Source organism: Petaurus breviceps, unplaced genomic scaffold (assembly GCF_028583685.1).
Source record: "Petaurus breviceps papuanus isolate PSGF00001 unplaced genomic scaffold, PetGlider_PUasm1.0 91041, whole genome shotgun sequence".
NCBI lineage: Eukaryota > Metazoa > Chordata > Mammalia > Diprotodontia > Petauridae > Petaurus > Petaurus breviceps.
The window spans coordinates 9790866-9806105 of NW_027187400.1; the positions used below are offsets into that span (position 1 = coordinate 9790866).

Consider the following 15240-nt stretch of genomic DNA (forward strand, 5'->3'; position numbering starts at 1 on the left):
CACTTCCCCCGCGCTCGCCCGCGAGAGCGCGGCCGGCCCTCAACAGGGGCTCCCGGGCAGGCACCAAAGAGCCAAGCTCCAGCCGGCCTCAGCGCACCCTTTGTGTGCCTCCCTCCGCCCCCGGCTCCTAGTCCGGCGCCGCTGAGCTTCTTTATTGGCTGCGCGGAGGCCTCCGCTGATTGGCTCTTCGTTCGTCCCGGCTCCTCGCTCCCAGCTTAGAGTCCCGTTACTATAGGTCGCTGCAGTCGCCGCTCGGGCCTCCTCTAATGCTGATTGGCTGTATCGGAGAGCCGAGTCCCTGGAAGCAGTTCCAGGAAACCCCGCGTGCTGCCGGGATCTCGCCGCCCGTTCCATGAGGAGGAGGAGGCGGAGGAGGCGGCGGAGGCGGCGGCCTTGGGGGGGGGGAAAAGGCGGGGGGAAACAGAGAGGGGGTGGCGCGCGCGCCATTTCTAGTCGTTTTCAAAGAGCCTCGCGCTCGTTCTCTCGGGCCCCCATCGCCGGCGCCCGCTTTGCCCTGGTGAGTCTCGCGCCCGCCCGTGGGGGGGAGGGGCCGGCCGTCCCGATTCGGCCCGGCCCGGGCCCCGTGCCACGTCCCCGCTCTGGAGGGGGCCGGCGGGCGGGCCGGTGCGAGCGGGGGAGGGGGGGGGAAGAGGGAAGGAGGCAAAGGGAGCGGGGGGCGTTTCTGGGCCGAGCGCTGCTTTGGGCCTAGGCCGGCCAGCCGGGCCCCTCCCGCCCCCGCAGCGCGCTCCGCTCGGCCCGCGGGCCGCGCCTTTCCCGCCTCCGAGGAAGGCCCCGCCATGCGTGCCGGGAGGTGGGGGGGGGCGGAGGCCGGGCCGAGTCTCGCAGACTGGGGCTCCGGGGGGAGGCCGGCCCCCCCCCCACAACGTGCCCTCCTCCCACGTGAGGCTGGCACCATCCCTCCCGCTTTCCATCCATCCCCAGCTGAGAGGTGGTGGTGGTGGTGGTGGTGGTGGTCGGGGGAGTGAGAGTAAGTACCCCCCCACGTGGTGCCCAGGTCAGGCCCCTTCCCCCTGCTGGCCCTTTGGCTGCAGCCCTGCATCGTTCACTTGAACGTTTAACAACAATCTGGGAAAAGGGGGTTAGCCAATTTCTCTCCCCCCCCCCCACCAATTTAAATGGCCCCTACCCCAACGGAACCCCCTTCCCCAACAGAAATCTCCTTTGAGTGTTTACTATATCCCGAAGTTTGGTCTGGCTAGGCTGTAGTTTGTCAATTAACATAATAGGATTAGCTCTCCAACTTGGGCTGAAGGAAAGGAAGGTTTTTCTTATGCATTCCCCTAGACCTGTTCTGTAAAGCCGCATTTTTTATAAAATTTTATTCAACTTTTTTTTTTTGAAGTAAAAACACCCCCTCCCCCTTTCCTCCCCTCCCCCTTCAGGGTCTGCTTATTTGAGGCATGCTGAGTACATCTGGTACTAATAGTATTCATGACTTTTTTTTTCCATCTTGTGCTTAATAGGCAACCTGTCTTACGCTTTACCCATACTTTGATAATGATATTTCTTAACAGAAACGTTAACGTCTGTTAAGAGTTTGCTTCCATTCTGTGACTGCAAAATGTTGCTTTGCTGCGAAGGTCTTGTGATGTTGTGTATAACTTTGGAATTTTGAAGAATTCCTAGCTGTATTTGGGGGTGGGGTGGGAAGAGAGATGAAGAGTCAGGAGAATGGGGAGTCTATAGGATGCAGCCATGTGTAGGGGAATGGTTTGATTTAATAATGTGCATATGCCCATTTTTCCGTGCTAAGCAGCTGAGCACAGTGCTGTGCAGTCTTGAGTGTGTTAGCTTTTTACCTAGTTCATCAGAGAGTGTTTTGAGGCCTGCATTGAAAAGCATTTATCCATGTAAATAAAAGAGTTCAGCAGTAAAAGTATGCGTCTGTACGTACACAACCTGTACATATCACCAGACAATCAAATCTTTAATAGTGTTCTTTGACCCTGAAAGGACAGCTTTAGCTCTTTCAGAGTAATCCATCTATGCTGAATTTTCCTCATTTTCTCCTTTCTCCCTTTTTCTCCCCAACTCCAACTTTGGTCTGTTCTATCTTCTCACATTATCTTCAACTGGATTTCAGTGGTCTTTGAAAGAAATTAAGTTGTTTCAAGTGGGACAATGGCTCCTGGTGCTTTCCCATAATGTCTGGTAGGATCTCTAGTAGTGTGGCTAAGCAAGAGCTTTTTGGGAGACTTGTATTTTCTTGATAGCTGAGGTATCTTGAACTTTCTTCAAAAACCAGGCTTATTCTTGATACACACCTTCATATCCTTTATTTCAGTATATGTTGCAATGTCTTTCTTCTGCTGCATATTATCTTCATCAAGTTGTCATTTCACCACAGACAAATGCACCTTTAACTCTTACTGCTTTTGTGAGGCAGGTACCTTTTCATCTATGCGGGTCTTGTAGAGCTCTCCATTTGAACTCTCTTCCCAGGTAGTTGGTCCATTTCAGTAGTATGTGAATGGTGGAATATACAGAATGATTGCTGGCTGGTTAACTGAGAAATCTGACCAAAGTTCACCCTTAATTAGGCACCATTGATTGCAACTCTTGGAAAGAAGCTAGCTTGAATATGTATTTTTGCAGCCTTACCAAATTGATTGATATGGAAAATTCAATATACTGTAGACTTGGGTTTCCTTTTTTAAAAAGTAACCTCCACAAATAGCTCATTTTAAATATGGATTAAGTTTTTTTTCCTCATAAATTTATATGTGGGAAGAGCAAAATTAATTTGTTAGTGATTTTAATGTGATCTTAGTGAGTGCAGCATGGAAAACCACCCCCAGACACCACCAGCATGCTGAACAGGGCTACACTTCTGTCATACCTGTATTGGAATGGGAGCATGACATGGCAGAGAGCCAGGGATCTTTGAAAATCCTCAAACCTTGAGTGTTTGGTTTGTTTAAAAACAAAATATAATTGAGTTTATGTAAGAATGGAAGCTACACAGCTTTTTAGACCTTCATAGTGGTGACTTGTTCATCAAACAAAGTGTTTCTTTTTGATAACATGATCACCAGGACATAACAGCTGCTTTGCTACTCAGATACTTTCCCTCTGATCAGAAAGTTTGAGACCTCTGACCACCATGGTGTACATGAAGTACCTTAAAACCTTACTGCTTCCATGTACATTTTCCATTGTTTTCCAGGATGATTTTATTTAAATTTAGATCAGCTACCTCACAAAAAGGCATTAAATATGACTTTGATAGAGTATTAGCAGCATGTATACAAGTTAGTTTAGATAAGTCATGCATTGTCCTGCAAACTAGTTATTTCTGGCTTAATGTAATATAGCTCCTGAATTTTTTCCAGCAGCATAATAAAATGGCTAATCAGGTGAATGGTAATGCGGTACAGTTAAAAGAAGAGGAAGAACCAATGGACACTTCCAGTGTAACTCACACAGAGCACTACAAGACACTGATAGAGGCAGGCCTCCCACAGAAGGTGGCAGAGAGACTTGATGAAATATTTCAGACAGGTATAATATGCATTTCTTGTTTCTGACCGGTTATGAAAGTGAGGGCAAACCACTTTGAATTGTATAGCTTTTTAAGGTTAAATAATACTACTGTTTCTGATCTGTCCATGTAGAGCTGAATGTGTGACTTTGCTGTCACTGAAGGCAAATTGGGTTTGACTTTGACACTGACTCTTATTTCATGATTTTGAAGCCTTCTTAGTGTTGAATATGCAGTCTTAGTTGCTTCAGATCAGTGCATCAATTTATCTTAGATTTATCACAAGAAAAATGTGTATTCCAGCATACTAAATTTTACATTTTTTTCCTCAATCCAAATCAATCATCATTTTGCTTTTACTTTTCTACTTTTAGCTTCTTAATGTGACTCTTAAATCAGTTTAGCTCTGAACTAGGTGGCATAGTGAGAAATAGTTAGGATGTATTATTGCCTGACACTATAATAAATGTCATATTTATGTGAGTTTTGTGGCCTGTCTAGTTTTCATTGGACAGCAATCCACATCTCTCAGCATCTCATGGAAGTGTTTGGTTTGCAATAGTTGGCTGCTTTTTATCCAGAAGTCCCAGGGTTAAGTGCTTAGGAAAATCTGAATATCTTAAATAAGGTTTTGGTTGAAAGTGGTTTCAGGTTTTAAAGTGGGAGAGAAATGTTTACCCTTAGGGAATCTTGTTCATAAAGAAATTTATCCTCCCCTTTGATGACATAAATGGATAGAAACCTTCCTCTTTAGAGTGTTTGGTGATCTGCAGTTAGCTTCTGAGAAAGAGAATTGAATTGTATTATAAATCTTTCTTAAGTACTGTAAGTTGTAAAATAACTTCTTTTTTTTTTAAAAAAAGAGGAGATAAATGTTAGATATTAAAAATGATTTCCTCAAATGTCTCCTGGTAAGGTATCCATTTGAAAATCAGTCCTAGGGAGCTTTCTGTGCATTTCTGCCATTGGGAACAGGCAGTGATCTGCTTAAAGATGCCCTCTTGGAGAGTCTTGGTTAGTATGGATGGTGAAGCTCATGCTTTGGGCATAGGCATGGTTGGACCAGGGAAAAGCCTGATGGGCCTCTGGGACTGTGGTGTTTGGGTGGTGCTGTGGAATTTTTCATGTAAGGAACTCCAAACTTATTTAGACATGCTCATTTGGGGACATTTTAAATAAATTATGACAATGAATTTAATTTTCTTACATCAGTAGCTGCAAGTAGCATTACATTTATTAAAATTTTTAATTTCAGTATAAAATGAAATTTTGTTTGGTGGGCTTTGTTAATGTGGAATCACTTTTTTAAAAAAGTGCTGTTTCCATTTCCTAACAATTTACTTCACAGGCTCATGCATAACAATTGTTATAATAAATTCAGATTAAGTTAAAAGAGCTGTATTTTAATCCTTAGTAGATGCTCTATATACTGTTTAACAGTTCATGTTTAGAGTACTGGGAAGAATTTTTTTTTTAAATGCAGTTTCTAGTAGTTCCATGGCCATATAATTTTTTGTTCATTTGAAAAATGTCATTGTTGACATTTAGTATTCTGGTTGCCACAACATCCCTTAAATCTCAACACATTTCTTATTAAAGAAGAAACTAAGAAGCTGCTAAAATGTGGCCTTCTGCACCTTTTCCCACATTGTTCCTACAAATGTTAATAAGATTTACAGAAGAGTGATAATGTATCTTTCCACATTTGACTGCAGCAAAGACTGTAATATACTCAAACAGTTTTCAGTCTCTGGCCCTAAGAAGGAGAAAGCCTTTGCTACTCTTTGGGGCTGGAGTCACTTAATAATAGGTGACACCCCCCCCCCCCAGTTAGTTCGGTGACTGTTTACACTGAAGATTGCAGAACTCCCTAAGTCCATAGTTTGGAGCAGATAGATCCTTGGGGAAGATAGTAATGGACTACTTAGAAATGTGGACCAGAACTGATCGTTTCAAGCCTCAGTTCGTTACACAATGTGTACAGCAGATTTAACTTCTTCCAGGGCATTTGAAGCTCCAGTGCTCTTTTTTTTGGGGGGTGGGGTGGAGGGTTTGTATTTATGTATTTTTTGGCAGAGATGGTGTTGGGGTGGAGGACGTGGGCAATGAATTCAGTTTCATAGCAAAAGCATTTTATTTTTAAGTGTTTACATTTTCATATCCTTTCATATAGTGTTTATATAGTTGCATGTAGTTAAGAATAAGATAATTTATTAGTGATAGAAGTGAATATAACTGTTCATGATTAAAAGTTAATAAGACAGTTTCATCAGTTTGTGTCCCCTCTAGCTTTTTGAACAATAACATTACCATTTTTCAATTTCAATTTTTAGGATTGGTAGCTTATGTCGATCTTGATGAAAGAGCAATTGATGCTCTCAGAGAATTTAATGAAGAAGGCGCCCTCTCTGTGCTCCAACAGTTTAAGGAAAGTGACCTGTCTCATGTACAGGTAAGACCAAGACTCAGAAGAGGTGCTGAGTGAGTGAACTGAAGTGGAGCTTGCAGGCTGAGCTCCATGATGTTGGCTCTTTAGTTACGGTCGTGTGCCAGGCTCCAGGTGCTTTTGTAAACCTCATCTTGGTGTGCTGCTAAAAGCTGAGTCTCAAAGCCATGTTGAGAACAGAAGCTTGTCGGCCACTCACTCTACATGGCTGATGTCCTCAGCACACATTACCAGTGATACAGGGAGCAGACTGTCCATCATATTGGGGGTAGACTGTTGCATTACTGTGGAAGGAAATATTCAGATAAAAGGGGTAGGTTAAAAATAGCAGATGATAGAAGGCTAGAAAAAACTAAAGGTCAAAAAAGACCTGTTTGGTTCTCCCTGATGTTTAAATATCTGGAGGTATGGAATAATTAATTTGTTGGTACAAGTGCTTCTGGCAGCTCCAAATGATTTCTCTTTTGTAGAACAAAAGTGCTTTTTTATGTGGAGTTATGAAGACCTACAGGCAAAGGGAGAAACAAGGGAGCAAGGTACAAGAATCAACAAAGGGACCTGATGAAGCAAAGATTAAGGTAAAGCAAACTTCAGCTTGTCAGAATTAACGAGAGTAATAAGTGTAATGTTTTCCAGAATGGTGTTTTTATACCTCTGGCAAATTTTTTTTAATTAAAATTTTCATAAAAGGTAAGGGTTTCTGTTTAACTGTTTTTTTCTCCCTCTCCCCATTGCTGAGAGTATTGAGGTAAAGTGGAAAGGACCCTGGATTTGGAGTCAGGAAGAGAAAAATTCTGCTTCAGACCCTTGTGGTCTCTGGTATCGGACTGAGCCTTTCCAGGCTTCAGTTAGCTCAATTTCAAAATTCAGGTATTGCCTATGGTACCTCCTTCACAGGGTGGTTGTGAGATACAGATGAGATGATGTATTGTGTGTGTTTTAGCATAGCATGCTAGAACGGACACTACACAAGTCCCTAGGCTTAAACTCAGTGGCCTCAGTGTCCACATCTGCCTATTACAAAGGATGTGGTAGTATTAATAAATCGCAATCTGATATTTACATAGCCAAACACTTTTCATGTATCATGTAATCCTCCCAATAGCCATGTGAGATAAATAGAGCAGGTATTATTATCCTCATTTGACAAAGAAAGAGCCCTGGGTCATGCAGCTAGGAAGTGTCTGAGATGGTTTTAGACCCCAACCTTCTCTTGAGTTCAAGTTCAGCATTCTGTTCCCCTGTGCTGTATTACCATTGTTAGGCCTACCCTGTTTGTCTCCTGGTGGTTGTGGAGCTCAAATGAGATTCTGTGTACGTGCTCAGAAACTGGAGAGCACTCTGCAAATGTCAGGTATTGTCATCATCATCAATAACATTATACCTGAATTTGTGTAGGACCTTTCTTAAGAATTTGTGTTTCTCTTTCTTTGGATTTTTTTCCATGTATCTTTCTCCAGTCATTCTTCTTTCTTTTGACTCTCAATGTAAAAGAGGCCCTAAAAAGAAGCATAAGGTTAGGGCTAATTGGTGAATAGACTTTTTATGTTAACTCATTTTTTTTTTTTGCTTTTTTGGAGAGCAATTGGGGTTAAATGATTTACCCAAAGTCACATGGCTAGTAAGTGTGTTAAGTGTCTGAGGCCGGATCTGAACTCAGGTCCTCCTGACTTTAGGGCTGGTGTTCTATTCACTGTGCGACCTAGCCACCCCAACTCAGTTTTCTTGATTGGCCATTTACCTTATAATCGGGAGCGGGTAACAGAGGCCAACCACTTTGCTGGAATGGTAGAACTTTAAAGAAGCTTGGAAAAAGTATGTCTTATATCATACATACTTTGTTTATGGAGGTTGAATTTTGGTAGTATAGTAGGAACAGCATTGGATTTGGAGTTAGGAAGCTTGCGTTCTAGTTTCTTTCAGCAACTTTTATTGTTTTAATAAGTCTTAGGACTTCTCTCTGCCTCAATTTTGTCATTGGGAAATGGAATAATGCCACCCATTTCCCTTCCTCATAGGTTAAAATATGATGTAGAAAGAGTATGGAATTTAGATTCAAGACCAATGCTCAGATCATGGTTCTGCTATTGTCTTTGTAACCTTGGACAAGTCACATAACTTCCGGGCTTCAGTGTCTTGTACCATGAAAGAAAGGGTTTGGACTAGGTAATCTTTAAGGTTACTTCTAGCTTTAAATCCTATGATTCTATTTGAGGCAGTAATTTTTTTTTTTTTTTGGTACTTTTTGGAGGGCAAGGCAGTTGAGGTTAAGTGACTTGCACAAGGTCATATGGCTAGTAAGTGTTAAGTGTCTAAGGCCGGATTTGAACTCAGGTCCTCCTGACTCCAGGGCCAGTGCTCTTTTCACTGTGCCACCTAGCCATCCCCAGTAGTAATATTTTAAAAACGTTCTTTTGCCCTTGCAGTAGACAGACCTATATTATTGTCCTAAATGACTCACTTCCTTCTTAAGAACTCTTGACTATTTGAAAAGCAAAGCTAAACCTTGGATTGAAACTGGGAGGGTGGGTAGGACCTCTAAAGAACCGACTTTGGGAATGGAAGCTTTGGATAGTTACATACAGTTTATACAACTCAGTAAACAGAGATTCCACTTAAGGATCACATCATCTCAGAACTAGAAGGGACCTTAGGGAGCTTCTACTACAGCCACTTCATTTGAAAGTGAAACCAAAGTCAGAAAGAAGGTGATCTGACCAAGACCACAGAGCTTGTGAGCAGCAGGGCTGGTCTCTTTAGCCTAGCTTTTATAGGTGGAGTTCTATAAACTGTACATAACTATCCAAGGCTTCCATTCTCTAGGAAGCCTTTCCTGAGTGATTCTACTTCATACTGATGGCACATTGGCTGCTACTGTTTTGTAACTCTCACTTGAGCATGTTTCGTGCACTAGAGTGAAACCAGGGAATATAGCTTAATAATTTACAGTTGGATAGTGTTTAAAAGTTTATAAGACACTTTTTGATAACCTTATGAAGTATAGCTAGTGAAATATTCTCATTTTATAGGTGAGGAAACTGAGACATAGAGGTGGAGTGATTTTTCCCAAGGGAATAAGTGTCTCAACTGGGAATTCTACCTGTGTGTCTTGAGTCAGTGATTCATTGTTGACTCCTGTACAACCAGTTGCATGAAACACTCAGTTTTGTAGAAGTCAAGGACTGACTGGCTTAATGTGCCCAGGCCCAAATTCCTGTCAACTCAGAAGGGTCAGTTGAATATTTCTTTATATGGATTTAACCTCAGTGGGGACTTTGAGGGAAGCCTATTGACTGCCTTTATGCTATTCCTGGCTTAGGCCAAACCAGACCATGATACCAAATGGCTCAGGGCTAGATTGTGGTACTAACCACTAGTATAGGAAGAATGAGATAAGTGAGGACTAAAGTTGGAAAAAACTTCTCAAAGGAAATAGAACTTTTAAAGGGTAGAGGGATACGTTTTAGACAGGCAGAAACAAAAATGGGAATGAAAAAGGGCTTGGGGATACTAAAGACTGATTGAAACAGAGAGTGCATGTTGAGGAATAACAAGAAATAAATTGAGACAGCTATTGGTAGCAGAGTTGGGAGAATCCCTAGTAGGCATTTAGATCAACCTCCCACTTCTTAAGCAGAAAATCCCTTTTAGGGATGGCCATCAATTGGGGAATGACTGAATAAGCTATGGTATATGAATGAAATGGAATACTCGTGCTGTAAGAAATGATGAGCAGGCAGATTTCAGAAAATCTTTGAAAGACTTACATGAACTGATTGCTGAGTGAAGTGAGCAGAACCAGGAGAACACTTACACAGTAACAGCAATGTGCCATAATCAACCATGATTCACTTGGCTGTTCTCATCAATACAGTGATCCAAGACATTTCTAAGACTCCTGATGGAGAATACCATCTACATCCGGAGGAAGAACTGATGGGAGTCTGAATGCATATTGAAGCATATTATTTTCACTTCATATTTTTTTGTAGTTTTTTTTCCTTTTCTATTTATTCTTTCACAGCATGACTAACATGGAAATACATTTTGCATGATTGCACATACATAACCTATGTCAAATTGCTTACTGTCTTAGTGGAATGAGGGAAGGAGAAAAATTTGGAACTTAACATCTTAAAAGAAAAATGTTAAAAATTGTCTTTGTGTGCAATTGGAAAAATAAATAGAATAATATTTGAACAGTAGGAAAAAAGAAGAAAATCCCCTTTGTACCATTCTGGAATAGTGGTCATCTCTGCTTCCCAGTTAAGTGGAGCCAGATTTTATAAGGCCCTTTAAAAGTCTGTCTGTATAAAGCTATTTTAGGACTTGAGTTGGTGAAGACTAATATACTGAAAGATTAATTTTTTTTGTATAATAGCCGTTCAGTTTTAACAAGCTGTGCAATCCTTTCTAGGCTTTGCTGGAAAGGACTGGTTATACACTAGATGTAACCACAGGACAGAGGAAATATGGTGGTCCACCTCCAGATAGTGTATATTCTGGTGTACAGCCTGGCATTGGGACAGAGGTAAGTTTGGGGGCTTTCTGCTTGTGAGTCTTTTCTGTAGTAGAGATAAGTGAGTTAATTTCATATTTTGGCAAATGTCACTTGAGTTTGTGGTTTTCTATTCATTTTAATTTTAGCATGAAAGACTAGAGTACATCAAAAAAGCAACACCAAAAGGTTCTGAACAAGTTTCTAAATTCATGACCTAAAACGCCACACTCCAAATTAGAGTATAGATTCTAGACCATCTCCTCGAACTTGGGAAGACACTAACAACACTTTGTGAATGGGGAAATCTCCTTTCTCCACTTGTCAAGAGTTGTATGTGGCTCCGAAGGGAAGCAGCATGGCCCACTGGAAGGTGATATGGTCTTGGGAGGCAGGGTCTGGGTTTAAATCCTGACTGTGCCATGATTAGTAGTTGTGTCATCTTGGGTGTCACTTCTGGCATAATTAAAAAATAGCATGGCATATGTAGTACAAAAAGCCTTGGAGTCAGAAGGCCTGGGTTTGAATTTTGCTTCTGACATTTACTGGTTGTTTGACTGTAGGCAAATCACTCACTTTATGATTTTTCTCACTTGTAAAATGAGGTAAAAACGAATACTTAACAAGAAACCAGTTTATAATCTTTACGTCGGCTTATACTTGAGTTATTTATTTCCCTGAGGTATTTAATCATTAAAGGAAAAATTATGTCTAGTATACTGTCTTAAAAAATGTGTTAATATGCTAATAAACTTTGGAAAGATTCTTTTTAAGGGTTGAAACAAAGGTTTGTGTTATAGTTAAATGGTTTTCTTGTCCCTTAGTCATTCCAGTTAACTATGTATAATTTGTCTTTTTTTTAATAAGACAGATTTTTGTTTACAATATGGCTGTGGATTCATATAGTTAAGTTGGACTTTAATGAATTATTTTTTAAAAATTCCTTCAGGTTTTTGTAGGCAAGATACCAAGAGATTTATATGAAGATGAGTTGGTACCGCTGTTTGAAAAAGCCGGTCCCATTTGGGACTTACGCCTTATGATGGATCCTCTGTCTGGTCAGAATAGAGGGTATGCATTCATCACCTTCTGTGGAAAGGAGGCTGCACAGGAAGCTGTCAAGCTGGTATGTAAAGGGGCCATAGTGGCCAAACTTCACAGTTCAAGGATCCTTTGGGAACAGTTCAAACGATCTGCTTCTAATGATTGTTAATTCCTATTTATTCTGGATTGAAAGCTTTAGTGGGTGATCTTTTTTGGGGTGGGAGAGTGTACATGAGACTACTTGCTTTCAGGAGTTAGATTTCCATTTTGGCTTTTGCCTGTTTGCACTGAGAACAAGAAGGCTTCAGCTCTGCTGTGTGCTTTCTGGCCAGAGTCTTCTTGGAAATGAGAGCTTTGCTTTAAAAAAAGTTTTACCCCTTTTGTCTCTTATGTCTGTCATGTTCTTCTCCTATAACAAGACGTAGCTTTGGCTTCCTCACTCTTAGATATATCCTTGGTCCTCCTTTGTTTCTTCTTGTTCCCTTTTTGTCTTGGGGCTTGAGTACTCTTGGCCATACTTGTTTTGTCCTACTTCCCAGTCTGTCTCCTGTGTACCTTCTTCCCTCTCTTGCCTTGTGCTCCCTTTCGAAAAAACAACCGTGAGTCTAGAGGCAAAATCATTTGAGTTCAGCGTGTCTTCAAGTTGGGAAATAATACCTTGTTACCTTCTTGTCCTGGTGCTACATGGAGTCAAAGGCCTCAGGCTTCCAGGGTGAGGTGTAGACGTCTTCACCATGTTGCTCCTTTTCTCCCTTACAGTTAGCTGACTCACTGAGGGGCTCCAGTTTCCTTCTTTAGTGTTAATGCCTCCCTTCCTAGAGGTTGGTAGTTCAGAATCATTCCCTTTCTGCTTCCCTCTACCGCTCTCTTCTCTCCTTTTCTTACCTTACGCGCTCTCACCCCCTGCTGTCCATAACATCAGGAAATTTAAGCTACAGATAAGTAATCTTACTGAAATGTGGGTATTGAAAGCTTATAAGAATCATGAATAGTATGCTTGCATTGGTAGCACATAAGTTAAAATATGGAAAAGATGGCCCCTCTACATGGTTGACATGCAAATTTGTGAAGCATTTGATATTAAAAATTTTTTAGTATTATGATTTGTTAAACTTCAGACCCACAAATTTGTGTGCAGGTATTGCATATCATATGCCACTGTGTTTCTAATTGTAGTGTGTTTGGTGCAGTATTAAAATAAAATGACATAGAAATGTTGAATTATTTTTTAAGAAAGTTTTTTCACATTTGTTATGTATCATCACCGTACTTTCATTTTCTTGAATTTGTTTGGGGTGAAACTGTGCTTAGTTTTATCTTAACTCTCTTGAATAATTCATCTTAGTTGACTTGTCTGAAATAATGAGGAAAATTTTGAAGTAGGGTCAGTTTTGTTTAAATGGGACAACTCCCTCCCCTCTTTAATCTTCAGTAAGCTGATTTGGAAACAAAAGGAGGGAAGTGACAAAACCTAATGGAAGTAGGGACTGAAAGCATTGAGTTTTTTAAAAATAATAATAGCATGACAAGCATTTACAGGACATAAGGAATAACTTTGCTCTAATGACTGAAGTCAGCAGCTCTCCAAGTATGGTCCAATGGTGGTGGGGTGGAGGCCCTCTCAGAAGTCTGAGAGGCTAGAACTATTTTTATTATAATGATATTAAGACATTTTAATTCCAAATATAGTAAATATCAATAGATATAATCCATATAAACAAAAGCACTTTGCAAAGTCCTTTTATGTATGAAGAGTGTAAAGGGGTCCTGAGACCAAAAGGTTTGAGAACTGCTGATGCAAAGAAATGCCTGATTTTATAGTTATTAAACACTTTAGAATTAAAGTCCAGTATCCTGAGTGTGGGGTGGTTGTGGGGTGTATTTGGGTTTTTTCTTCCTTGCAGTGTGACAGCTATGAAATCCGTCCTGGTAAACACCTTGGAGTGTGCATCTCGGTGGCAAACAACAGGCTGTTTGTTGGATCGATTCCAAAGAACAAAACCAAGGAAAACATATTGGAAGAATTCAGCAAAGTCACAGGTAAAAAAAAGTAGTGTTTCTAAATGGGTTTGGGGGGGAATCAGTTATCATCATGTTACTGTGGAAGGCCATCTTAGACTCCCAGTGGTGTCAGACTCAGGCCAGGTACTTGTTGACTTAGGAAATCACAAGTTAACATCATCTATGTGGTGTTTTATTTTTATTTATTTTGTTAAACATTTTCAAATTACATTTTAATCTGGTTCAGGCCAACTGGAAGTTTGATATGCCTTAGTCTTTGAAGTTAGGGCTCTACATAAAGTGAAAGGTCTTGTTTTCTTTCTCCTTCCTCTGCTTTTTAAACTATCCCTTTATTTCTGCTCAACTTTCGACTGATTTGGGTTCAGTTTGGCATTAATGAACATTGGTAGCTTCATTTTTTCATATTAGCTAATCACTATGATGGGAGACACTATTTAGTAAAACTCAAACTTGGCTCTATCTGATGGGTTTACTGCAGATCAAGAGAGAAGGACTAAAGTTACACTAAAATCTGGAGAAACTGGGTCTCTCAATTTTAGATGCTTTGAGGCCAGGCATCCTTTGACCCAATGACTTCCCCCTGAATGAATTAGAGCCTGGAACTTTATTTCAGGGGAGCTATGTTGTGGAACTGGACTGGATTGACTCTCTGTGCCCTTCCTGCCCCAGTTATTTAAAAATAAAATGAACACAATTGCATGTGTCTTTGCTTGTTTTTAAGATGCTAGAACACATGAATAATTAACTTAGTTCATCTCTTGCATCTCAGCAAGATTATGTCTGTCAGGTTTAACAGATGTTAAGGATCTTTAGGGAAGAAGATTCCACATTCTTCTTTGGTAACCTAGTAAAAATAGCCCAGACTGGAATATTTTTTCCAGTGGCTTACCTGTGTTATTGGTGCTGGAATTCAGCCAGAGTTTTTCTTTTGTTTTTCAGTTAGAATTAGAACAGCTGTTCATCATCAATCTTCTGCAGAGGGATACTTTATATATTTGGACACAGGTCATTTAGGCCGGTGAAGTGCCCAACAAATGCTTTTACGTGCATTCAAAATAAGAACAACTAACAGACCAAATACTCTAATTTTATTTGTCTTTTCATTTTTGAAGACATTTCCAGTCTATCAATAAGCCTTTATTAGGCACTTAAAATATACCAGATGCTGTACTGGGGAGAGAAAGACACCCATGAAACAGGCCCTACTTTTAAGGAGTTTACATTCCAGAGAGTGAATTATTTTTCCTTTTTGTCTTAGAAAATGCACAAAATTAAGTGATGGCTTGTCATGATCATTGTGATTTTGCTTTTTGTTTTCAAGATCTAGGGCGATGTTTGTTGGAACTTTGTCCTTGCTTCAATAACATTTTCTAACCAAGTGAATCTGTGCAAATTGCTTCCATTCTCTGTCAGGTCTTTTTTTTTTACTGCATGGTCTTATCTCATTACTATATAGGAGGCATTGGAATTCCCCTTCCGCTAGAGGAATTTAGTGGTAGAAATTAAGTCCCTGGACTTCCATGAGCTTTTATGGCTGCTCTAGGTAAAACAGAAGGAAGACAATTCCCTCACTGAGCACCTCATTGTTCTGTCAGATTCCAGATCTTTGTGTGGAGACACGGTTTAGCAGTTTATTTTGTTAATCCAGTTTTGTTTTCTTTTTAGTTTCATACTCTCTCCCTCACTTCTCTCTCCCCCCCCCCATTGAGAAGGCGGGGAAAACAAAAT

At 40.6% G+C, this 15240-nt stretch overlaps 1 protein-coding gene across 5 annotated transcripts in view; it reads left to right on the forward strand.

Moving 5' to 3' along the window:
• Nucleotides 1-358: 358 nt before the first annotated feature.
• The window catches only part of HNRNPR (heterogeneous nuclear ribonucleoprotein R), a 24352-nt gene continuing 9470 nt past the window's right edge, over nucleotides 359-15240 (forward strand). Inside the window, exons 1-7 of one of the 5 annotated variants that reach the window (XM_069078820.1) lie at nucleotides 359-517; nucleotides 3354-3522; nucleotides 5836-5954; nucleotides 6419-6526; nucleotides 10366-10479; nucleotides 11396-11572; nucleotides 13395-13530. In XM_069078820.1, the coding sequence (XP_068934921.1) occupies nucleotides 3366-3522; nucleotides 5836-5954; nucleotides 6419-6526; nucleotides 10366-10479; nucleotides 11396-11572; nucleotides 13395-13530 (811 nt within the window). In that variant the 5' untranslated portion in view covers nucleotides 359-517; nucleotides 3354-3365. The remainder of the gene's footprint in view (nucleotides 518-3353; nucleotides 3523-5835; nucleotides 5955-6418; nucleotides 6527-10365; nucleotides 10480-11395; nucleotides 11573-13394; nucleotides 13531-15240) is intronic. The other 4 variants (XM_069078822.1, XM_069078821.1, XM_069078823.1 and 1 more) reach the window with 4 other exon arrangements.